Source organism: Hippopotamus amphibius, chromosome 8 (genome assembly GCF_030028045.1).
Source record: "Hippopotamus amphibius kiboko isolate mHipAmp2 chromosome 8, mHipAmp2.hap2, whole genome shotgun sequence".
Classification (NCBI taxonomy): domain Eukaryota; kingdom Metazoa; phylum Chordata; class Mammalia; order Artiodactyla; family Hippopotamidae; genus Hippopotamus; species Hippopotamus amphibius.
Genome location: NC_080193.1, coordinates 104,849,079 through 104,874,346, shown reverse-complemented (window position 1 = coordinate 104,874,346; position 25,268 = coordinate 104,849,079). Strand labels below are relative to the sequence as shown.

The 25,268-nt window shown below is 37.9% G+C and overlaps 1 protein-coding gene and 1 non-coding gene across 2 annotated transcripts in view; both read right to left on the bottom strand.

Annotated features, from left to right (window-relative positions):
* Nucleotides 1–4,628: 4,628 nt before the first annotated feature.
* The window catches only part of FTCDNL1 (formiminotransferase cyclodeaminase N-terminal like), a 170,166-nt gene continuing 149,526 nt past the window's right edge, over nucleotides 4,629–25,268 (bottom strand). Inside the window, exon 7 of the mRNA XM_057747192.1 lies at nucleotides 4,629–4,703. Coding sequence (XP_057603175.1) covers nucleotides 4,660–4,703 — 44 coding nt within the window. The 3' untranslated portion in view covers nucleotides 4,629–4,659. The remainder of the gene's footprint in view (nucleotides 4,704–25,268) is intronic.
* On the bottom strand, nucleotides 21,577–21,649 carry TRNAE-UUC (transfer RNA glutamic acid (anticodon UUC)). Its single transcript has one exon. It is a non-coding gene; the product is annotated as a tRNA-Glu (tRNA).

The following is a 25,268-nucleotide window of genomic DNA, read 5'->3' as shown; positions in this document are numbered from 1 at the left end:
AGTGGGTTTCATTCTCTTTTTAGTAAGGTAAATAGACAAGCAGGTAATAGACACATACCATCAACATGGCAGAGAGGAACTCTGATAAGATAGTCTCTTTAAATACCAAGGTAAGAAGCAACCTTTAAAGGTAAGCCACAGGGGACTTTTTTCTATTAAAAAAAAAATTTCTTTTCTAATTATATAAGCAATTTTTAAAGCATGTGGATACACAGTATATCCTTGACTTCAAGATGCAATTCATTGTGAGATAATGTATCAATTTAAAGACAGCTTTGGGCTTGAGAAAGGAATTAAATTACATATTAATTTATTATTCATCCTAATAATAAACACTAAAATATGAAAAATGTACCTTAGAATTGAGGAAATACACACACACAATTTACAGGATTGAAATCTTACGTTTTATTTATGTGGCATTTGATTATAATTTTTGATTCCATGTCATTAGAAATTCTACAAACACAGTGAGATGGTCACACATTACAATTTATTTAAGTATTACTCTGTAATTCTGAAATTTTAAACTATTTTTTAATAAAAATTTTGCGATTTATTGTGAAGAAATTTATCTGCATTTTTATTTCCTTAGAGTACATTTCCAGAAGTGGAATTATTGAGTAAAAAGATGTTTTAAAGATTCTTGATACATAACACTTGATACTCAGAAAGCTTGTACCAGTTTACATTACCACTATTAGTGGTTTGAGAAAAATCCCATCTTACCCTCATTCAAAATGATCTTTCCTTTTCAAATTCTTTGTTGATTTGGTAGGCAAAAACAAGCAAGCAAACAAACAAATCTCAAGTTTTCTTTTTATTTGCTTTGAATTGCATTGACTACAGTGACAGTAAATGTTTTTCCATGTAAATATTACTATTTGTGTTTCTTCGGTGAATTCTGTTCTTGTCTTTTATACATTTTTCTAATGGACATTTATTACTTTCCTTGACAGTTATTATGTGGCCTTTATCAAAGCTAGTAACCATTTTCTGCTCTATTGCTGTGATGTTTTTTTTTTTATTAAACTTCTGTGTCATTTTGTTTTAAATCTACCTATTCTTTTATATGTCTTTTTTTTAAAGCTCTTCCTATCTTTTTTTTAAAGTTTATCCTAAGGAGTGCATGCTTTTTCATTGGAACATTTACAAAATTTACTTCAATTGTTGTATCTGATATTTGACCTTACCTCTAGTGTTTTGTTTATTCCTTTTGTTTTAGGGTAATGTTTTGCTCTTTATTTTCTGTGTGCCTGTGTTTTGCTCTATGATTGGTATATTGATTCCTTTTATCTTCCATAGTGATTTGGAACATAGACATTCTATTTTTTTTTATTTTACTTGTGATTGCTGCTAAGTTTTTCAAATCATGTGAACATATATTTCACAAAATATCAAAGTCATGAATGAAACAAAACCTTTGATTCTCATTAAGTGATAGTAGGAATTTGGCATGTTTTTACTCTCCCTAGCCCTTTCCCTATACACTGCTGGCCTTTATTGATACAATCTGGGATTTATATCTCAATCACTGCTACTGAATTATTAGCTTTTCTTTTTATAACTTTTAAAATAATTTTTATTTCCTTTCAAAAGATTTATTTTATTTTTGCATTCAATTTTGTATGACTGTAACAGTAGTTATTTTTATTTAAATATATGCTTATTTGGTTTCATTGCTTTCACTCACCAGCAGTTATTTTGTATTAGAACTTCAATATTTCTGGGTCCTTGATATTTTACATAATTCTCAGACAGCTAGATTTTTTTTCTTTTTTTTATAAATTTATTTATTTATTTATTTATTTATTGGCTGTGTTGGGTTTTCATTGCTGCAGACAGGCTTTCTCTAGTTGCTGTGAGCGAGGGCTACTCTTCATTGTGGTGCACAGGCTCCTCATTGTAGTGGCTTCTCTTGTTGTGGAGCACGGGCCCCAGGCGCATGGGCTTCAATAGTTGCAGCACATGGGCTCAGTAGTTGTGGCTCATGGGCTCTGGAGCACAGGCTCAATAGTTGTGGCGCACGGGCTTAGTTGCTCTGCAGCATGTGGAATCTTCCCAGGGCAGGGCTTGAACCCATGTCCCCTGCATTGGCAGGTGGATTCTTTACCACTGTGCCACCTAGGAAGTCCTCAGACAGCTAGATTTTGAAAAGCCAGAACAATAGCTCGGCCAGATGAAACTGAACAATAAAGATGGAAAAGTAAGGATGGAGAAGTCCTTGTTTGGCAATAATTGTAATGAAAAAGACCACGAGATTTGAGCTGCTATAGTCTCAACATGGACAAATCATGTAATGCGACACTTAGAAAAGCTAATGAAAATACAATTTTCATGCTAATAAGCATGAGTCACAGGACAAAATGGTAGTAATTCCACTTTACTAGGTACTAGCCAGACAGTCTGGCTGGAATACTCAGTTCAGTTTTGAGCCATCTTAACATTGAAAATCTAGGAAGCATCCAGAAGGGCAACTAACAGAGAGAGGAGTCTGAAAAATCACGTCAGTAAAGATTGATTGAGGGAACTGGAGCTTTAAACCAAGAACAATGAGATTTAGGAGCTATGTGGTATGTATTTCTAGGATGGATAATAAAGACTCATTGCTCCTGAAGGAAGATGTAGGTGAACAAGCGAAGTTTCCAAGAAGAAAATGTTGACATAATAGGAAGAAATTCCTCAAAGTCAGAGCTGTCCAAAATTGGCATATGCTGCCTCAGACATTGCCATGCTTCCCATCCTCTTAGAGACTGGGTGACATCTGTTGAGGATGGTACATGTCATCAATGATACTGGCAAAGAAATGGTTAATTAGAAATGTACTTGGAATGAATATATTACTGTGTGATTTCCCAGTTTTTTCCTCCTTGCTACACAACCTCTCCCCTTCTCCACTCCCAATACCTCTGTTAAAGAGAATTTTGCTTTCACCTACTCATTCTCTCCCCTCCTTCATCTTTAAGCAGAGTTCTGTTTTTGTGCAGCAAGTCCCTGGGCTTACATAGAGATATGAAATCTGGAGAAGTGGAAGGAAAGTGAGAAACACTCTTGCTTGCTGGCTCAGTTTCTAGAATCACTTGGTTAATGGCAATATAGGAAAAGTGTGATTAATGTTTTTAAAAGGCTTGCATTGTATTCTAGAAAATTAGAGGGATGGAATGCTGCGGGAAAAGAGAGAAAAGCCAAGCTTTCTCTCTGAATGTTTGCAGGGTTTGGAGTGTGAGAAGCTCTGAATATCTGCATGTTTTGCGGAAGCAGGAGAGAAGAATAAAAGGGATATGAACAAGTTCAGAAGTTGACACAGCTACTTTCCTGAAATAAAGAAGTATGTTCTCTAGCTTGGGACAAGAATCTCATGGAACAAACAAAAGGTGAGGAAAACCTAGATGCTTCTGGATCCCATTCACATGGAAAAGTCACAAGACTCTTAGTGATGAGGAACAAGAATTTTAAATCAGATCCCTTCTCCACTTTAAATATTATGAAAATTTTTACATATACTGGAGCTTGATTTACTCATGTGGTAAAATGTGTAGGGTTGTCATTGCACAGTATAGATTCACTCGTCCTCTAGTAACCTCTCTTTGCTTTCATTAAATCTAACCATGAACTCCTCATGCGTGTGTGTATGTGTGTGTGTATTACTTCCTTATTACAAGCAAAATTTTGTTGTTCAAAGAGGGCATAAAAGGGAAAGCAACACCTCTCTCAAATGCTGTTGTTGTGTGCTGTGATGGTTAATTTTATATGTCAACTTGGCTGGGACATTGTGCCCAGATATGGTCAAACATTATTCTGAACATTTCTGTGAGGGTGTTTTTTGATGATATTAAAATCCAAATTGGTGGACTTTGAGTCAAGCAGATTGCCCTCCATAATGTGGGTGGGCCTCATCCAACCAGTTGAAGGCTGAATAGAACAATAGACTGAGCTCTCCCAAGCAGCAGGGAATTCTGTCAGTCAACAGCCTTCAGACTTGCACTGCAACATAAGCTCTTCCTGGGTCTCCAGCCTGCTGGGCCACCCTGCCAATCTTGGATTTGCCAGTCTCCATAATCACATGAGCAATTCTTTACAATAAATCTCTTTTCATATACATACACACCCTATTCATTCTGTTTCTCTGGAGAACCTTGACTAATACAGGTGTGCTACACATTGTAGGTATAAATAGACACTCTGAATTTGAAAGGAGGTTAGACTACATGAATACAAGACTCTGGTCCCATTTTAAGATTTTACATGCTTCTACCAGGCTTTAGATTCTATATAGAAGTACACTATATTTTCAGTATACATAGTGTTCACATGCGCAGGGTCTTAACTCACCAAAACTTTCAAAATATTTTAATCTATTTACAAATTTTTTAATCAGACAAAAATATTCAGGAAGGGGTTATTTAATTGAGTGATGATAACCAGGACATATATATTATGAGTATTAGCAAAAAATGTGAATAAGTTCTTCAGTAAAAGAAAAAAACCTGGTGCATGTAATAGATTTCTCATAGTTAGGTGCAGAACTTTCACTAAGAGAACACCCACCTGAAGTAGATTATTCCTCATCAACTTTTACAGTGAGAATTCTTCTGTAGGGAGCATTTTGTGGATTCTTTCCAGAACATAGAGAAGATAATGTCTTCCAGGAGTTCATTTTCAAGATGGATTATTCAGTGAATGGATCATTTGGGTACCCGATTCTGCAGTTGTAAGGAGGGGACACAAATGTTCAAAGACTGAAGTCCCTTTCATCTTCTCCTCCCACTGTACAACTTCACTTAAGTCTGAAGTTTTGCATCCAAAACTATATGAGCTTTTAAGACTGATATCTGATTCATCATAATCTTTTCCATGAAGAAAGATTTTTCAGTTTCCTCCAAGTTAAAACAGCAATAGAGTGTCATTCCATGAAAAGCACAATACATCATATAAATTAGGAATAATACATTAAAATAGAATTTGTACTTGGATGACTTTGCCAAAATAAAGAACAGAGAAGAACAAATGACTGTGAGGAGCCCTAATACACCATAAATGGGCTTTGGCTTACTGCTTACAAATGCAAAACAGCCAATAAACATTAGAGTCCTTTCTGGCTTTTCGAATACTCATGTTTCCAAGTACATCCAATCTAATGTATCACTTAGAGGTATATTAAAATTTAACTTTCTCACAGCTTGTTTTTAATGCTGCCAGTGATCATCTCAGCTGACAAAGACTTCCATGTAATTGAAAAGTTTTTGAAGTGGCCTGAAAGATCCTAGCCAAATCTGATATTCCTGAACTCTCTTCTAGGAATCTGCAATTGGCTGGTGGAAGGATGGGACAACCCATTCACATGCTTGACAGTATTTCCTTTTGATTCCTAAATAAAAAATTCCTAAATGAATTTTTGCATTCACAGACATATAGGATAACACCTGGCTGAGGCTTTAAGACCTTTAATTCCCTGTGGAAATCATAATGCTCCACCTCTTCTCCTAGAGCTCACATTGTCTATAAGAGTTTGCCCAGCCAGCAAAGTCATGATGTTTGAAACCCAGTAGGACTGAGCAATGTTCAGTTTGTGCATCTGATGACTTGCTATCTGTTCTCTCTTGTAGGTGCCCAAAGGGCAAGGTCTCTGCCCACGTCAGTTGATGGTACAATCCACAACATAGAGCTAGTGGTCTATGGGTGCTTAATAAACACTATCGGGTAATTAGAGTGATGATGGGTAAGTGTCTCTGATGTCGTTACCACTTGCCAAGGAATTAAACAACATTTATACTTTCAGTAATTATCTCTCATGCCAAATTGTTCCCATATGGACCCAAACATTGCAATTTTAGGCTGAATTCACACGATAACAGTGATTACTTAATTATTCTACTGTGAGCAGAGCCCAGTTCTCAAAAGAAACAACTTTCATAACTCATTAGACAAATCTTTTGGTCTGCTATAGGTATTACTACCCAATGCTTGAGGATGGAAGAGGGAGTGGGATGCAGAAATTTTTACTGAAGACTGACGGCGGCGCTACAACCACCCCCACTTTCCAGAGCTACGGTGCTGAAAGGTCCACGTCTTTTCAGCAAAGCATTTGTATCACTACCTCACCTCAAGTATGTAACCTCAAATAAGGGATACATACACACACATTACATCAACAGCAGTTTTGAATGAACTCCGTGCAACTTTAAAGAAAGAATCTGAAGGTATTGATAGTGATAAGGCATATATTGCCACCAACTCAGGCATGCTCAGCAGACCGCAGCCCTACTTTCCTCTCTTCCGTTAATACCAGCAATTTCCAAACCCCCTGGATCGATTACCCACAGTGTTAAGTAGGAATATTTCTAGTGAGTTTCAGATGAGGTGTCAATTTAATTGGCAGGGGGAGGGAGGAGTTGCGGAGAGGGCAGTTTTTGTATACATTATGGTAGAAGTCGCTTATGATCTTTAAGGAATATTTCACTTCTAAACATAAGGCTACATAATTTTTTCTAAAAATTATTCATTCAGTAAAGAACAACATTTGAGAAAATGTATATACTTTTTTAAAGTGTGTCAAGAAGACAGGTGGCGTACCTAGGAATAGATTTTAACTGTAAACGACGGTTATACTTAAGTTTCTTCACATACAGGCAAAGGTTTCTGTGGTTCTCTTTTTTTTCATTGAGTCTGTAATCTTTCATGATGATCATTTCGTTAAAATGGACCACATGCTGATTTGTATTTCTTCTGTAGAGTTGATGCTTCCTCCATGCTGATGTTACTTTCCTTTTCTCTAGACTGACCTTGATTTGACTGAAATAATGTGCAGTCAAAATGGTAGCCTAAAAATGTAAAAGCTTTTATTCCAGAATATGATGTAATCAGCTTCAGTAATCTCCAATGGAAATGCTAATACAAGGAGAAGCACCAACCTGGAGGTTTGTAAGCAAAGGAAATATTCACCCAACGCTGACCCCCCATTTTTGTGCCTTTGGCAAGAATACGACTCAGGTGACAGAATTTTGGAAATGGAGCCTCAGGTTGGATGAAAATGCCTTTATGAAGATACTGTACTCCATCAAGAGCCGTGTAAGAGCCCCCCCAAGCAAATACACACACACACATGATCTCTTTGTATTCACTTCAAATAAAAGTGTTCTAACCCTTCTACTCTATGTTCATTTAACTGTACAGGTTTTTCTGAGCCAAGAGTTTCCCAGGATTTATAAGTAACTCTCTTCTTACTGTGTGGCTGATCAGGGTTAGAGGCTTTGTATAACTGCAATGTGCTTATGCATACATATGTAAGGGGGGAAATGAAAGCAAATCTCTAAGTAATCCAGGCAAGTTGTGATCAATTCACATAATTTGGTTAATAAATGTTTTTAAAACTATATTTCTAATGCAATGTTGCAGGAATACAGAACCCAGTTTCTGTACTCAAGAGCTTTGGATAAACCGGGTGCAGAATAAAACCTCACAAATGCAAACGTGACAACAAAACTTATATTCAAATGCAGCGTAGTAAAAGTGCAGAAAAGGCAGCTAGCACATGAATGGACAACCAGTCGAAGCAATCACAGGCTCTCTTTGACCTGACGTGTTCCTGGAAAGCTCTAGGCTCCTCTTTTCTTTATATGTGAGAGAGATCTGACTGAAGTCTTAGTTTTGGAGCATGAATAGTTATGGGACATAAATTCTACATTTTACTTAGTGGACCGCTGGGAAAATTTCAGTTAATAACTGAAACCTCGTGTGGGGCATGCTGGAAGAGCTGGGGAGGTATCCCAAACTCCCTCCAGGTCCTGAAGGAGGCCAGTGTTCATCATGAGTGTGAACAGAGATATCATCATGCTGGTAAAAATCAACTGGTTTTCTAAAAGGAGACCCCTGGTACTCAAATTTATTTTTCTTTGTCATGCGCTATGAATAAAATGATACTCACACCACTGCATATTTTAAATTATTTCCTGGAGTGCAGTGGGTTTTGGAACTCAGGGATCCCAATTTTAAACTAACTCTTGGGAGACAAAAGGAATTGGCACTGCACAGTGAAGTATTTCATCACCTACACTCCCTTAGCACTCCCCCCCCAAATTCTTTATATTTTAGGTACAAAAATTCCATTACTTTAGCTTGAGATAGAGTTTCCTCATGCCACAGGTTCAGTTAACACACTCCAAAGGAAAGAATCCAAACAGACACTTGATAGGCTATCTACCGTGTATCAAGTTCACACCAGTTGATTAGAAGGATATATTCTGAAATGATTGACAGTTCTTTGACAATACCAGTTTATTACCTGTCAAGCTGAAAGGTATGCTTTTGATATACAGAAGTGAAATAATATTGAAATAAAGCTAACTCTAAGTTAAAACAGGAGTTATGCTATTCCAAATGGATCCCAGATAACTATGAAAAACATATTTGTCTGGGTAATAACAATTATATAAGTGATACATGTTTATTACACTGATGACAAACTTCAAAGCAGTATGCTATGTAAGTGCTCCTACCCTATTAAAATAACAATATGGAACCCAATAACTTGAATGGAACAGAAATTTGGAATTATACATTTAGATAGCAATATATGGCAAAAATTTGGTCATTAGTATTAAGGGCATGACTTATTTCCTATAAGTCAGTGGGCTTGCCTCTGAATTTCAGACCCATACATTAGAGGAAGCGTGTTATAATTGGTTCACTTTGGGTTCAATGATTGATATTTTTAACATATGAAACCTGTTATTTTGTAGCTGAAGTTTACCCTGTTTTCCTATAGCTTCACAAACTTTCCATTTTAAATTACAGAACTTCCTTGCTAATTATAAACTTTTATCTTTAAAAGTGGTCTGCCTTTTAATCATTTTCTGTAGTTGCATTTTTTTTTCTAAAACCTTATAGAAGATGGCACTGTTCTTAATTTTGACCAAGGAGGATTTTACTTGTCTAGCCGAAGCTCAAGGTTTTATTAGTACTCCAAGAAGTTTTGGTCAAAGGCAGAATTTAATGCAAAGCAAAACGTTTAAAAAAGAATTTATACTTAAAACATACAAATGTCTATGTTAGCAAAGGAAATAGAAGTTTTTATTGTTTCCTCACCTGCGGAATATATTGAGTGCTATTTTCCCTTTTCAAAATTAGCCACAGTGAGGTTGGCTCAGGTGGTAAAGCTGGAGTCCGCTCATGGATGAGCTGGTCAGCCGAGATTCTCTCCTCTGTCATCACTGGCTGTGCTATAACCTTGGAACTCTGTGCCCTGGAGGTGGAGGGTGGAGCGGTAAGTGCAAATCCACCTCTAGAGGTCCCTCAACTGCTAAATATATGTGGTCCAGGGATGATTGTCCAGTAGCCTTAACCTTAAGTGATAAAAGGGAGGTGCCATGGGAGATGCATTATCTCTGGTCATTAAAGTGCCAATAAGTGTAAATAATAATAATAATAATAACTATGATTTATTTAGTGTTCCTTTGGACAGGCATGGTGCTATGTACTTCCTCCCTCTACACGATGTAAGTGTTTTTGTCTACATTTTACAGAGGCTCCCTTTATATAATTTACGCAATAATTAGTGATGAAGCCATGATTTGAAACAGGCATGTCTCATCCCAATTATGCTTATAATCCAGAGGTTTTCAAACCTTAATCTATACAACGCGAGAGTCATCTGAGAAGTTTCTTAAGAGCCGATTTCCTGGCTCCAGGAGTCAAAGAATTTGATTCTGTGAACCCGGGGACAGCCTGGGAATCTGGTGCCTTTTTCTTCTTCTTCTTCTTTTTTTTTAACTGTTTCCCAAAGTGATTCGGACCCTGATCCAGATTTACAAACCATTACTCCAACCAGTGCTTCCCGATCCTGTTCACATCGAGCTGCATAGATAATGATACTACCTGTACAGTTCACAGGCAAGTAGACAAAGCTGCTCCCGGGCAGAAGCGACGGGTCTGGAGCCTCCAGCCAGCACTGGTCCTACTCAAGCTTGCGGGGTCACCACCGCAGCACACAAGTAAGCCAGTCCCAGAACACTAGTGGGATGGGTATTGCCTCCGTTAGGGCTCCCCTATCTGAAATCCTATGCCGGACTGGGAGAGCCCTACATGCTGAGTGTTTTGTTACCGTTACACAGAGAAACACTTGTATGAGACACTGAAAGGACCAAACGTCTAAAATGGCTTCACACGGTTTCTGAATCCCCAACCTACTTCCCAGGAAAGGCTCTTGTACTGAGAGGTATCTTACTCATTGGTCCCAGTATTGGCCAAGAAGCACATTACCATTTAGGCAGACCATAACGCGCTCAGGCTTAGAAGTGGAACGCTGGAGAGGAAAAGAAGGGAGAGAATTTGTCTTCATTTGGTCCATGAAGGTGATTTTTCTAATCTTGATAATAGAAAGAATGAGCCCATAAGCCAGCAAATACTCAACAGATGAATGGTTTCTCTGTTGTGGGGAAGACAGAAAAATCAACATAAAACTATAGTGGGAGGGGTTGCGTGCAACATGGAGGTACTTGAAGGCCTCCCAAAGGGTGTGGTGATCACCTCAGAGGACAGGGTGGGGGAGGCCGGGAAAGCTCCTCCTCAGACGAGGCGAACTCTGAAGGGTCAACTGGAGTTTCCCAGTCACAGAAAGGCAGAGGGGACCCCAGTGAGAGGGCCCAGCATGAGCAAAGTTCACAGTACCATGAACTCTGTAGAAGCAGGGACTGGGTCTTGGTCTCCCCCTGGATCAAGCACTAAAGCAGAAACATTATAGAGATTCCAAAAATAAGTGTTGGATTCAAACAAAGGACAGAAAGGCAGCTTCCCATGCATTTTAGTTAGTTATGCTTCAAGCTCACAGCCTACTTTGTCTACTTTAATTTACTCTGGTTTCTGAACTCTAGGACCCAATGAAATTTGCATGCCCAAACTGTACAAGCTTAAGCACCTTTCAAAATAGCTGATTTCCGTCAGACAAGCGTCTTAAAATAACCCACATATACAAATGAAGTCAAGAAATAAAAAATAAAGAATAGTTTCATTGCTGTGAGTAAAATGGTTTTGAAGTTTATATAAAAGAAAAAAAGTGTGGTATTTGTTATGGTGCATTGGTTTTGGTTAAATGTTTTGGTAAAAAATAAATATGGCCAATTTTATCAACACTAAATAATTATAATTGATATAATAGCCACACTTTTTAGGATGATATTTTTCCATGTAAATACTTTCCTCCTAAATCACTAAAAATTACTTTAGTCATGCCAATATTACAGATGGTAAAGTAAGTACAGAATATCGTGAAACTGTAAATTTGTTTTTAGTTTGGTCTGTTTACCAGAATTTCTCAAATTTGGGTTTGAAATATCATTTGCATTTACAAAACTGTTTTATGCTGTTCTTTTGTCACATCATCATAATATAGATGGCTCTGCCTTGAATGCAAATTGTATTTAGGGTCACTCATTATCATTTTACAAATATTATAGCTCTGTGTTGTCCAGTCTCTCTTCTATACCAAATGTGTACATAACTTTATGAGACTAGTATTTAATGGATAATTATCCCTAATTTTAAAAGAGCAGATTTTTTTTGTTGTTTCAAATGTATATACATATTTTTTCTTCTGGTCAACTTTTTTTTAAGAACTTTTATTGAGATACAGTTAACAGACAATAAACTGCATATATTTACGCTCTAAAAGAGCAGATCATTAACCAATCAACAGCAGAGCAAGAGACAAAAAAGTTTTTATTAATGACATACTGGGCTGACTCAAAAATTTCTCCAATCATGCATCTATATTCTTGAAACAGCTTCTATTAAAATATAACAACACTCATAAGGTACATTGTGTGGTATGGCCTTAAAATTTAAGTGAAGGCAGCAGAAAAAAATGTGTGAGACCAAGAATGGCAAAGGATGACATTATTCAGATTTTTTTTGATGTAACATAGATCAGACTAGCTTCATTCTTCTAAGGCCTCAATGATACTCTACCAGGCATTAATTTTAAAGCCTCAAGCCACCCTGAGTCACTCAATAGAAACAAAATTCTAAGCAGGGGGCAGAGAAGACTAGCAATTTTTTAAAAAAGAAATGCAACTAGAGAAAATAAAATGTATTTTGTTCCACTAGAAATATGACTCTTCACTTTCCCAATCTAACTGGGTCTTGTTCTTGTACTGTGAATAATATAGCTGTAACTCATCAGAATTGTCTACATTTTAATTTGAAAAATAGTTCCTATGTTAATCTTTAATAGCCTTTCTGGACCAACAGAAAGAGTTACAAAAGAAGTCATTTACAGTGGCGTAATTAAGGCCTATGAGAAGCATATTTAGTAATGTGGTGCCGTTCCCCTTTTCATCCAATGGCCTCACTGGTATATAGATCCACCATTTGATCAGTGCATCTGGCCCCAGGGGTTTCATGGTCTGCAAGCCACAACCTACTAATAAGCACCCTCTAGCTTGTTTGCTAAACAGATCAGTCCTGGCAGGCACCCAAAAACTCCAGTCCTTGAAACTTGGAGCTCTTTAACTTGCACGGCCTATTGTGTGGCAAGCGAGAGAATAAACTATGTACCTCATAAATGCAGAGCAATTATGGATCAGTTAGCAATACAGCTGTGGCTCAAAAGATTGCTTACCTAAACCAAATCGAGGTCTAATTTATTTTTGTATTGTCTTTGTTAAAAACCAAACAAACAGCTCTGCAGAACTTGTATATACAGTAAAGAAAATGGCTGCGTTTTCCTTATAAACAAGATGGCAACTATTGGCTCAAAGAAATCATCCTCAGTGGCTGAAGGTTTTCTTTTAGAACCAAGCCATTGCTTGTTGTAGATTCCTTATGTTGCTAAAGGAAACATGGTAGGTAGAATGCTTTCACTGACAGAAGTACAACGTGTTGGGACTCAGGGGGCTGCATGGTGCTGTTCCTCGTTGTAGATACCAGATAAGATACCACCAACTTCAAGCATAAGGATGAAAAATGAAGTAGCTTTCATTCACTAACAAATGGTAAAATAGTGTGAGTTCGTGTTCATTAATGAGTCAACAATTATGATGTTTGCAAATCAACCTCTTTGGAAAGCCCTGCCATAATCAAATTAATACTTGCCCACTTATGAATCCATATGATACGAAAACAAAACAAACAAATTAAAACACATTCACTTTGTAGAGCTATTAGTACTAAATTACCTAGAAATGGCTAGTGGAGCATCAGCATAGACTTTTTAATCCATAACTAATGCTTTTCCTACAGTTTGAACATCTGCACTATGATAAGTGCATTAAGGAACAAACCTTGAACCCTTGGGAAAGTGTTTTGAGAAGACTCGATGATCTTCATTTTAGGAAATCTATAATTTTAAGAATGTCTACACAGATAATAATAGATAATAAAAACACAGTAAGGTTGGTTTGAAGGAGATAGCATCTAGACCTTGTTTCATTATTTATTAATCATGGACCTTAAGCAAGCAACATACCTTACTGAACCTCAGTCTATTCATCTATAAAATGGGGGTAACCTATTCTGACTATCTTTTTTTTTAAATTTATTTATTTATATATTTTATTTATTTATTGGCTGCGTTGGGTCCTCGTTGCTGCACATGGGCTTTCTCTAGTTGCTGCGAGCGGGGGCTGCTCTTCATTGTGGTGCGCAGGCTCCTCATTGTAGTGGCTTCTCTTGTTGTGGAGCATGGGCCTTAGGCGCGTGGGCTTCAATAGTTGTGGCACATGGGCTCAACAGTTGTGGCTCACGGGCTCTAGAGCACAGACTCAATAGTTGTGGCGCACGGGCTTAGTTGCTCCGTGGCATGTGGAATATTCCCAGAGCAGGGCTCGAACCCGTGTCTCCTGCCTTGGCAGGTGGATTCCTTACCACTGCGCCACCTAGGAAGTCCATATTCTGACTATCTTGAAGGGATACTGAACAGAAGTAAGTTAATGGAGAAGTACTTGGTAATGCGTTGACATCTACAAATGTAAACTCTTGTTATTTTTGCTAAATAGAAACAAACTTAGAGAACTATCAGCTACGTGTTTGTGAACCACTGCACAGGTTTCTTTGGGACCAACTTGTAATGACACTAATCAGCTTGATTTCAGGATTGGAATACTGGTTTGGGATATGTAGAAAATGTTATATGATCTCATCTTACCTTTTGATTTGCTAACTTTTTTTTTTAATCCCTGATTTTTGCTACAAGTGTGGATATTTGAGATGCTCTATTTATTAACCCCAGTTCTTGGGGTACCCAATCTGATATGCATGAGTTGGCATTAAATGGACATTTTAGGACTTTTCCCCAACAGATGGTCAGTGTTTGCCCTCCTGCTTCTATTTTAGGTAATGTATTAGTCAGCTACTGCTTCAATAATGCTATGTAACAAACCACTCCTAAACTCCAATGGCTTAAAACAATAAGCAGTTATTTCTGATTCACAAATCTGCAACTTGGCCAGGCTAAGGTGGACTTCAGGCTCTGGGATCTGGTCTTTGGATTCCAGGATCTAGGTTGCAGGTTGGGTGTAGGTCTGTTCCACATGTCTTTTATCTTTCTTGGGTCAGTGACTACCCAGAAAATGTTGTTTTCATATCAAGGGAAGAGGCTTAAAGCATTGGCCCAGAATGCACACACTAACATTTCCACCCATATTCCATTGGCCAAAGCAAGCCAAGTGCTCAAGCTCAACATCAGTGGGGCAGGGAAGTATATTTCTTTCAGTAGGAGGAATTTCAAAATTACAGAGCAAGGGCCCTTGGTGAGTAATTCTAATACAAGGAAGCATGACAAATTGGAACCATGATCCAGTCTACTACACATGTTGTTATAAGTGATCTTATATTTTAGTTTTTATATATTTTAAACACATTAATAACTTTTGATTACACTCTTAAATCACCCATAACTTAACCCATGTGGCTATTAAGCACTTGGAATATGGCTAGCACAAACTGAGATGTGCTGAAATTGTAAAATACACATCAGATTTTGATGACTTTGCAAAAAAAGTGCGTAAAATATCTCATAATAATCTTTGCACATAAAGATATTTCCAGCAAACTTAAACCAGAATGAAAGCCATGGCATAGCAATATGGGTAAGGAAGAGAAAACTGTAGCTGAGCTTCTCCCTGAAGAACTCCTGCTGCCTTTACTGAAATAAGGGAATTCTATTCTAAGCCAGCCCCCCAAAATTAAAAATATCAGAATGGAAATCCTCAGCATATTCAATAAATATTTCCTCAAATGTTTACCTGAAGTTTTGGTAAATAAATATTAGCGGATCACCATCAACATGGATTCTGAAAGGATCCTGAATCAGTCCTGATTTCATAGGACTCTTTTTTTTTTTTTTTTAGAAAAAGAAGTTTGATTGTTTTTGTCATTAGTCATTCTACTCATAGGATAAAATAAGATGTTTATTCAGTTCACTTGGAAGAAGTCCTTATTTATTTATTTATTTATTTATTTAATTTATTTTTTTACATTGCCTTTTTTTTTTTTTTTTTCAGATAGAACTCTTTCTGATGGCTCCTCAGAGGTCAATTGAATCCTACCTCTAGCAGGATACAGCTCTTCCTGGAAAGAAATTTTATGCACAGTGTTGCCCAGATTTTGAAAGGTGAGGAACTAAGAAATTCTATAACCAAGGTAATTGTTGCTATGTGAGTTCATATCTCCCAACACATTCCTTCAAAAAAAATAGTAATAACAGAGAAAACTACATAAAAGCATGCCCTTGGCGTGAATAAAAGACAGAGTGTCTGAACTTCAAATTACCGGAGATAAAAAAGTAAACATCTAATCCCAGCAAGCTACCCTCCTGCTCCTGCTGCCCAAGCCTGCATGGGCAGAAGGGCAGTCTGGGGAAGAATGCAGGGAAGAGAGAAGCAGGAAAAGGCCATAGACTGATGTAAAATCAGAGGAAGGGAAAGTCCACCTTACATGCAAAAATGCCAGAAAAGAGTCTTTGTGGATTAAAGCAAGATCAGGAAAGAGACAAAGTGTGTACAGGACTCAAGGTGGCATCTTGGGAAGGCAACTTTTTGAGGCAAAAGAGGGGTGGTTTTAATGAGCAGGGAGAAATGCTTTTAGAAAAGTGCACAGTGAAGAGGGAAAAAGAAAGAGTAGGAAAGTTAGGATCCTTAAAGACAGGAGAATATTAAAAAAAAAATCAAAGAACAACTTCCTCCCATCAATGTCCTGAACACACACACAGATACACACCAGATAAACACAGTTAAAAAAATTTTTTTTAATTAAAAAATAAAAAATCCACACTATGCTACACTGACAACAGAGGGAGCTCTTGAACTAGGAATCTTGTAAACCACACCAAATCACCATCCCTAGCCACAGAAATTCACAGATGCAAGCAATCTTTATTTAAGCAAAAAATACCATAAAACAAAGATTAAAACAATTCTGCTGATGAAAATTACTACCTCCTCTCCCACTATTCCCTACCATGTCCTGGCAAGTCAGAGAACTGAGGTTCCATGGAGGCCTTTACTCAGGAGACAGGACTGTTCTGCTATGACATCCTCCTCAGAGAAATGTTTGCCTGTGAGGTCATAGCCACAGAAACAACAACAAATGGAAGCACAGAGGCCAGTTAGAAGATCATGAAAGGGAGATAGTGATGAACTGCTCTAGGAAAGGTGGTGAAAGTAACAGGATTCTAGATGTGTTTTAAAAGTATACCAGAATTGTTGATGGACTGAATATGAGGTGAAGTGGAGAAAAGAATAGATTCTAGGGCTTTGGTCTGGACAGCTGACAGAATGTAGGTACTATGGATGGAGATAGCATTGGGAGAAGTGAGTGAGAATTAAGAATTTGGTCACATTAAGTTTCAGGTGGCTTCTAAATACACATTTTGGAATTTCATGGGTTTTGATGCTATTATAAATTATATTGATTATTTAATTTCAATTTCCTATTGCTTAGTTTTGTAATTTAGAATTATCCTTTAGTTTTGTACATTGATCTTGTATCCTACTACTTTGCTAAACTCACTTAATAGTTCTAGTAAGTTTTCCATAGATGCCTTAGGATTTTTTACATAGATAATCATGTATATGTGAGTAAAAGCAGTTTTATTTTCTTCAGTCTAATAGGTATGCCTTCTATTTCTTTTTTCTTGCCTTATTGCTCTGGCTAGGACCTCCAATACAGTGTTGAATTGGAGTACTATGAGTGTACTTGCCTTGTTCCCTACCTTAAAGGGAGGGCATCCAGTGTGATACTGTAGATACTGTGTAGATGCTCTTTATCAAGTTGATCAAGTTCCCTTCTCTCTCAGTTTGGCTCCTCGAAGAAGCAGATGCCAAAATGGGACTAGCTGTGCAAGTGATTTACTCAAGGAAATTCCTGTGAAGGATAAAGGGGGAGGAAATGCAATATTCAGGAGAGACTTCATAACTGAAGATCTGACACCTGTTAAAGGAGAGCAGAGAGTCTTGGTGGCTTACCAGGTGGTTTAACCAAACCTTTATACTTGAGTGGTCTGAGCTCATGGTAATAAGACCCTTCTCAGGCTGGGATTGCTGCACATGAGCATTCACAATCACAATACAAGAGCACAAATGAGTACCCGGGGTGCCCAAATGAATCACCTGGGTTCCACGTGTTTTCTGCCTGTCCCCATTGCATAACAGCAGCCCTAACTCCTCCTGCTGATTAGAGTCAATTATCCCTACAGAGACAGCGATTCCTCTTCTTGCTTATTGTTTCCTGGGCACATGAAGTCAAGAGTGCCCTGGAGATAACTGTAAGTCATAGTTCAATGTAAACTTTTCTGTGTCCCCTGGTAAGAGTGCACCCTCTTTGAGAATCAGAGCACTGCAGACCCAGAGTTGCAGGGATGGGAAAAACAAATCCCAGTGGGTAGGTGAGTTTGGCTGTTGGTAGTTAGATTTGCCTTGGAAGTTCATGCTGGTGAGGTCATGGATAGCCTTCATCTCTGCCACACTGGCACCCTGTTAATATTCCAAGCATGCCAGTTCAGGGGACACCAATACTGAAAACTGTTCATGTCAACTGGCCAAACTATTTTATCTGCTGATTGAGCCTTTTTGTTAATGTATGATATAAAAATCTTCATACTTTCCGTCAACTCTCATATATTCATTCACATGCCTTCATCCTAGATCTCTTATTTTTCAATTCTTTCCCTTCCAGCTCCCTGACAAGATGGCAAGTCCATTGACTACTGTCCTAGGATATTGATATAGTCTCACCTTGGGCCATGTCTCTTTCCACAAAGTGGATGACCAGGTGGACCACTCATAGCTCTATCCATTGCGAGGGTTTTGTCTTTTTATTGATCTTCAAGGCCACTTCTGGATGTGTCTACAATGCAGTTCCCATTCATTTTTAACTTGTTCCCACATGCTAAGCTGATCCATCTGTAAACCAAACTCAGGCTTTTCCCTCCTTTTTCAGTTGATTTTATGGGACACCTCCATATGGCTATACTTGCAAGCTTAAGGAAGGAGATCTCTGAGCTGGGTGACTTGGGGGTCTGTGCTACCTGCTCATCCCCAGCTTATTCATGCCCTCTGGTAATATTTGGGGTTTATCCTAGATGTAACATTTCCATCTTAGTACAGGCTACACTGGGAATGTCAGACTTCATCACTTGGTGCGTTCAATAAAACCCAGATGATCATGAAGACATGATCATCTGGTGCCATGGCCAAGTGTTTGTAGCATGTTACTAGAGTCTAGTAGAGACAACACACTCGACCATGGAGCAACAAGTTGGAATATCCTCCCTTTCCCTCAATTTTTTGAAAGAATTTTTATGGTGCTGGTAATTCCTTTTGAATGTTTGATAAAATTCAATGGTGAAGCCAACTGGTCCTGGAAATTTCATTGTTGTAAAATTTTAAATTGTGAATTCAATTTCTTTAACAGAAATAGGACTATTTATATTTTCTATTTTTGCTTGTTTTTATAAATTTGTGTCTTTCAAAAAATTTGTTCATTTCATCTAACTCGTTGGATCTGTTGGCACAAAGTTGGGCTTAATATTCCCTTATCATTTTCCTAACGTTTGTCAGGTCTGCAGTGATGCTCCTACTTTCATTCCCAACATCAATAATTTGACTTTTTCTCATTTATTTATGTTTTTTGCTCATTTTGTAAAGTTTTCTTTCCACTTTAACATATCTTGTAGAGCAGTTCTTCTGGCAACAAATCATCTCAGCTTTTGTTTGACTGAAAGTCTTTATTTCTCCATTTAAAAATAAATATTTCCAAAGTAAGGACAGAATTAGGTTGATAGTTTCTTTCAACACTTTATTGATATCCTCCCATTGTCTTTTGGCTTAAAGAGCTTGTGAAAATAAGTCATAATACAGTAAATTTTTAAAGCTCTTTATTGAAATATAATTGCTTTACACTCTTGTACCAGCTTTTGAGGTAAACCGAAGCGCAGTAATTTTTATCTTTGTTTCTCTATATACAATGCATCTTTTTCCTCAGTACTTCAAAATTTTTATCTTTGGTTTTTAGAAGTTTGCTTATGATGTGTCTTGATGTGTTTTTCATTGTGTTTGTCCTGCTTGGGGTTTGTTGAGTATCTTGGATCTGTGGATTTATAGTTTTTGTCAAAGTTTGACGATGTTTGGTCATTATTTCTTCAAATATTTTTTTCTGTTACTCTAGTTTCATGTATATGTGACTGTTCAATATTGTCTTCAAATCACAGAGATTCTGGGGGATTTTTCAGTCTTTTTTTCTCTGTTTCATTTTGGATAAGTCTATTGCTTTACCTTCAAATTCACTACTCTTTTCTTTTCCAATGTCTAATCTGATGTTAATCCCATCCAGAGAATTTTTCACTTTGGATATTGTGATTTTTAACACAAGAAGTTCCACATGGTTCTTTTGCATATCACTGATTTCTTTCCTTACTATGTGCATTTTTAGATTAGGCATTTTAATGTGCATGTCTGCTAATACCATCACTGCTATCATTTCTGGGCGTATTTCTATTGACAGCCATTTATCCTATCATGGGTCACATTTTCCTGCTTCTTGGAACGTGTAATAATTTTTTATTGGGTGCTGGGCATTGTGGATTTTATGTTGAGTGTCTGGATTTTATTGTCTATCTTTTTAAAAAAAACTGGGTTTTGTTTTAGTAGGCAGTTAAGTTGCTTATGGATGAGGTCAACCCTTTCAAGGCTAGTTTTCAGTCTTTGTTGGGTGGGTCTATATAACTTTTATTTTAGGGCAAAGTTAGCCTCACTATGAAGGCACAACTTTTCTGGTGCTTAATTACTGAATTCTTGATGTATTTAACAAGGGTTCTCTACTCTGGCTGGTGAAAACTTGAACAACTCTCAGAAGACTTCTATGAGTTTGGAAACCATTCAGTTTCCTGGTTCCTCTTTGCTCAACCTCATGGACTTCAATATTATGCAGGCATGCCTTAGTATTTAGTAAAACCTCAGTGGGATCCCTATGTACATTTCTGGAGCTCTTTTTTTGTACGTGTAGTCCCTCCTCTCTGGAACTCTGCTTTACAACTTCTAGGTGCCTCCACTACCCTGAGCAGTAATCTGTCTCCTGGACGCAGAGAAACCAAAGTTGCTACACTCTCCTTGGGATCTCCTCCTTGTTCCTCCTACTGAAAAGGTATGGTAATTGTAGTGCTGACTACAATAGTTTCCCTTGTCTTGAGGATCACAGAATTGTACTTCCTATTGTCCTAAGTCTTAAAACATCTGCCTCAAATCTTTTATCAAGTATTTTTGTTGTTTAAAATGGAAGGTAAATTCATGTTACTCCATCACGAGAGGGTACAGCATTTTTTAGGCAACTGAGTATTTGAGTCCGATTCTGGCACTCAGAGGAGAAGTCTAGTCTGAAGCTACAAATCTGGGAGTCATGTAGTACAGGTGTTTCTCCAGACTTTATTACACCATGTGGAGATAGTGCTCCTTTCGGTGCCTAAGGTAGGTGGCAATTGCACGCTGGGCTCAGCCAATGGCTGTCACCCTCACTTGCCCCATTACAAAAAACATTTTAAATATGTATTACTTCTACCTGCTCTACTAGAAAGTAGTATGGAGAATAGAGCAAAGGGTTAAGCCCTGGGCATTCTGAAACTTAGAGATGGTGGTAGGGGTGGGGAGAGGAACGTCTATTGAAGAGATTGAGAAGTAGTGCTCATACAGCAGGAGAAAACCAAGAGAACGTTCTGCATTGGAAGCTAAGTGAGAAGACATTTCAAGAGGGCTGGAGTGATCAGATGATGCTAGAGGTTAAGTAAGATGAAGAATGCGATTTGAACACTGGATTAGGCAAGATGCAGAGAGCTGATAAGCTAGCAAGAGCATTCTCAGTGCGATGGGAGGGAAGCAGACGGGTGTCGTGATGAGCAGCAGAGCAGGTACCTGGAGAAAAATAAGGAAATTAGGACAAAGAAAAAATTTTTTAAAGACCTGTTCTTTACAGAGAAATTCTATTATTTCTATAAAAAAAATGTTCCAGTGTTGTCACAACACCTCTTCTGCACTCTAATTTGTTCCATTCATAGATTTTTTTTTTTTCCATGTTGTGCAGCTTGCGGGATCTTAGTTCCCTGACCAGGGATTGAACCTGGGGCCAAGGCAGTGAAAGTGCAGAGTCCTAACCACTGGACCACCAGGGAACTCCCACATCCATAGATTTGTTAATCACCTTTTCAATATACAGTTGATCCTCGTTATTTGTGGATTTCATACCTTCAAATTCATCTAATCACTAAAATTTATTTGAAACCCCCAAAGCAGTAGTTGTGGTTCTTTCGCGAACATTTGCAGGCATGAAAACTTTGATTTGCTCCACGTGCACATTCCCAGCTGAGGTGGACAAGGCAGCACTCTGCCTTAGTGTTAATGAACCAACAATGTACATCACATAAAAAGTCTTTAAACAAGAATGCACACACAACAAGGTTATGCATTGACCATTGACAAAAACGTTATGACCAAAGGCTCACAGGACCCTAACCCTGTTTCACCCTAGGAGCAGTGGTTCAGTAGCTGCTATTCAGTCTTTGCAGTGACTTGATAGAACATAAGTTCTGCAAATGAATGAGAATTGACTGTATAACGTTTTTCTTTTAAAAAAAAGTAAGGTGTAGTACAAAAAGCACTAGACCAAGAATTTTGAGAACTTGTTTCTAGTTCTAAGTCATCCAATAACATGTTGTGCATCCTTCAGTGAGTTCTCTGGCCTCGATTGGTTTCTTCACCTATGAATGGAGCTCTTTGAATTAGATTATTGCTAAGGCTCCCAAAGCTCTAGCATTCTCTGAGCTTGTATCGTCACTAAGGGAAATTCCCAAAGATAGTCTCTTCCCAAGAAAGTCTCTTCTGGATTATTTCAAACCGTCTCATTTCATAAGGCGGATGAGGGAGGAAATACTGATCTTACAATAAGACAAATAAGCACTGTGTTCTAGAGAGTGCCATAGAGATGAAATAAAATATACTGATTTTTTTAAATCTGGGAAGTTTTCCCAGGAAAAGAGTTGCTTATGACTTTGGAAGTCATATCAAAATAACCCCCACATGTTAACAGTACATGTCACATTAAGAAATAGATATTAACGAGGGATTTTAAAAGAAAACAGCCACAGTAGGTTTAAATAGGGTGCAGCCTTCTGATGACAGCTTTGAATACAGAGTGCTAAAATGCAGGCAGACTGAGTGAGGTATGGGCACATTACTAAAAATATAAGGAATACAAAGAGTATGGTCAGGTGGCAACCTGAATTCACACTCAGGGTTTTTAATATCAGAAGCAAGAAAGCCATTTGTAACTCTTTGCTAAAGGATGAGGCTCTGCTGAGTGTTAAGAATACAGGCCCATATGTGTAATGACAGAAGGTGAATATCTCATGGGGGTTGTGAGGGGGCAGGGAGGGGATTGAAAAATGAAACAAATTCTCTGCATAATTTGGCTTTTTTTCTTTATTAGAAAAACGTTAATAGTAACTTGAAAATAAGGAGTAGAATTTTAAAAATAGTTTTATCCTGAGTAGTCTTTGGTGTTTCACATGGACTTTGATGCTGGGTGGTTGGAGAGCTACATCCCATCAACACTCTTTAGTTGTACACGATTATGTTTTTTGCAACACTGGAAAGGAGGTTTACCAACTGGTCTGTGTCAGTCAGAATCCTAGCAGGAAATTAATGGCAAAAATCAAATTGGGATAATCCCAGGAGGGTTTTTAAAAGGCTGTTTAAAAAAATGGTATGGGGAAACCACAAGGAATAGGGCAGTCCTCTAGGACTAGTAATAGTGGAGCTCTTACCACCCCTGTCTGGAAGGGACCAGAGAAGTGATGGGTTTCCAGATCTTAGGTTTCCAAACCTTGAAGTTAGAGACTCGTGATGAGGAGGTCACCTGGAGAGGAGTGATGACAATCTGGCAGTCTACAGGAAGGGAACTAAAGAAATAACTACCTGTCTTACCCACCTCCCAGCTCCTGATGGCTTGTCTCTTCTCACTGCACAACCAGAAGCTAATGAGTAAGAAGCCCTGATAATGTTGCCCAGACAGGAGGATCCAAGAAGATTCCAAGCAAAATTAGCAGATTCCTTTCAAGGTAGAGGTACTCTGCATACACATTAGGTCCAAAATTTTTTAAATGACCGAGAATGAAAATCCATATCCAACCAAAGCTAAAAATCATCATCATTGAGTGAACCTTAGGGATGCAAAAATAAAACCGAAATTTTATTCAGAATTACTTAATGTTCATATTTGTTATTAGTCAAATTTTAATAGGGCAAGCTAATTTTCAGAACTGTCAGCTACTAAGTTGCTCTGGCTGTCACTGCACCATTTGGGGTATTCAATAGACATTCACTTCAACTGGGACTTTTAATAATATCACTAATCTATTATATGTAAAAAATATATCGTTCGGAAGAATATTTTGAGTAGCATGTTTTCTAGAAGAAAGCTTATGCCTAGAATGTACTGTTATCCTTCATCTTCAAAAATGGTGAGCAAACCATAGCAATAATTTCAATAACTTAAAAAAATTCATAGTTCCTATGTTAGATTTCCAGGGCTGCCATAACAAAGTACTACAGACTTGGTGGCTTAAAAGAGCACAAACTTATTGCCTCAGTGTTCTGGGGGCTAAAAGTCTGAGATGAAGATGGTGTCAGGGCCACGCTCTCTGCGTCCCCGGGAAGACTTCCTCCTAGCTTCATCCTAGCTTCTGGTGGTGGCCATCAGTCCTGGACCTGTGGCTGCATCACTCCAATCTCTGCCTTTGTTGTCACATGGCATTCTTCCCTCCTGTGTCTTTGTGTTTTCAAAGGATCTTCTTGTAAGGACACCAGCCATGTTGGATTAACGGCCCACCCTACTGCAGTATGACATCACCTTAATGAATTACATCCACGAGGATGCGATTCCCTAATAATGTCACATTCTGAGGCACTGGAGGTTAGGATTTCAAAATATCTTTTGGGGAGACACAATTCAACCCATTCAACCCACAATTCCACCCAACAATGTCCATAGACTCAAAATAATAGCAAATTGCTTCTTAAAGCACTCCTTAGTGAAGTTTTGTAGTACAGTGAGAACAAATGTGCTTATAGAGTTCCTCGTTTTTCTCCAATTTTTCTTTTTTGATCACTTTTTAAAATGTTTCATTATGTCTGGATCTTGAAGTTCAATTATCATGGGCATCATTTTACTTAATTTAGGAGATTTTCCTTCATGTAAAAATTTAAGTTTACAGTATTTTCACCTCTAGTCAAGATGGAATAACAGATACCATATTCATTCTTCTGCTCAAAACATCTAAAACATCAGACAAGACATATGAAGTGTTTTCAAGACACTGAATATCAGGCAACAAAGAACAATGACCATTAAGAGATGGAAAACAGAAGAGGTGAGTCCTACAATTGATCCAGCCTCGAGCCTAGAGAGAGTTTCCAAGACCTCACATTTCCTAGATAAAAATGGAAACATCATCCTCTAAATACGCACGTTACCATGTAGATGGTGGAAAAGATTTTAAAAGCCCCCTGGATCTCATTTTCAGTGTTCCTAATTTTAACCTCAAAATTTCCAAATATTTGCTAAACCTCTAAAACAGAGATCATTTGTGAAAATGCACAAACATTACTAAGCAGTTTGACCATCATTGTAGGCAGCCTTTATGTCAGGAAGATCCTCTCTTCGCCAAACACACTATCAATTCCCAAATCTCACTTTTAAAGCAGCATTCTTGGAAACTGAGCAGTAAAAACACA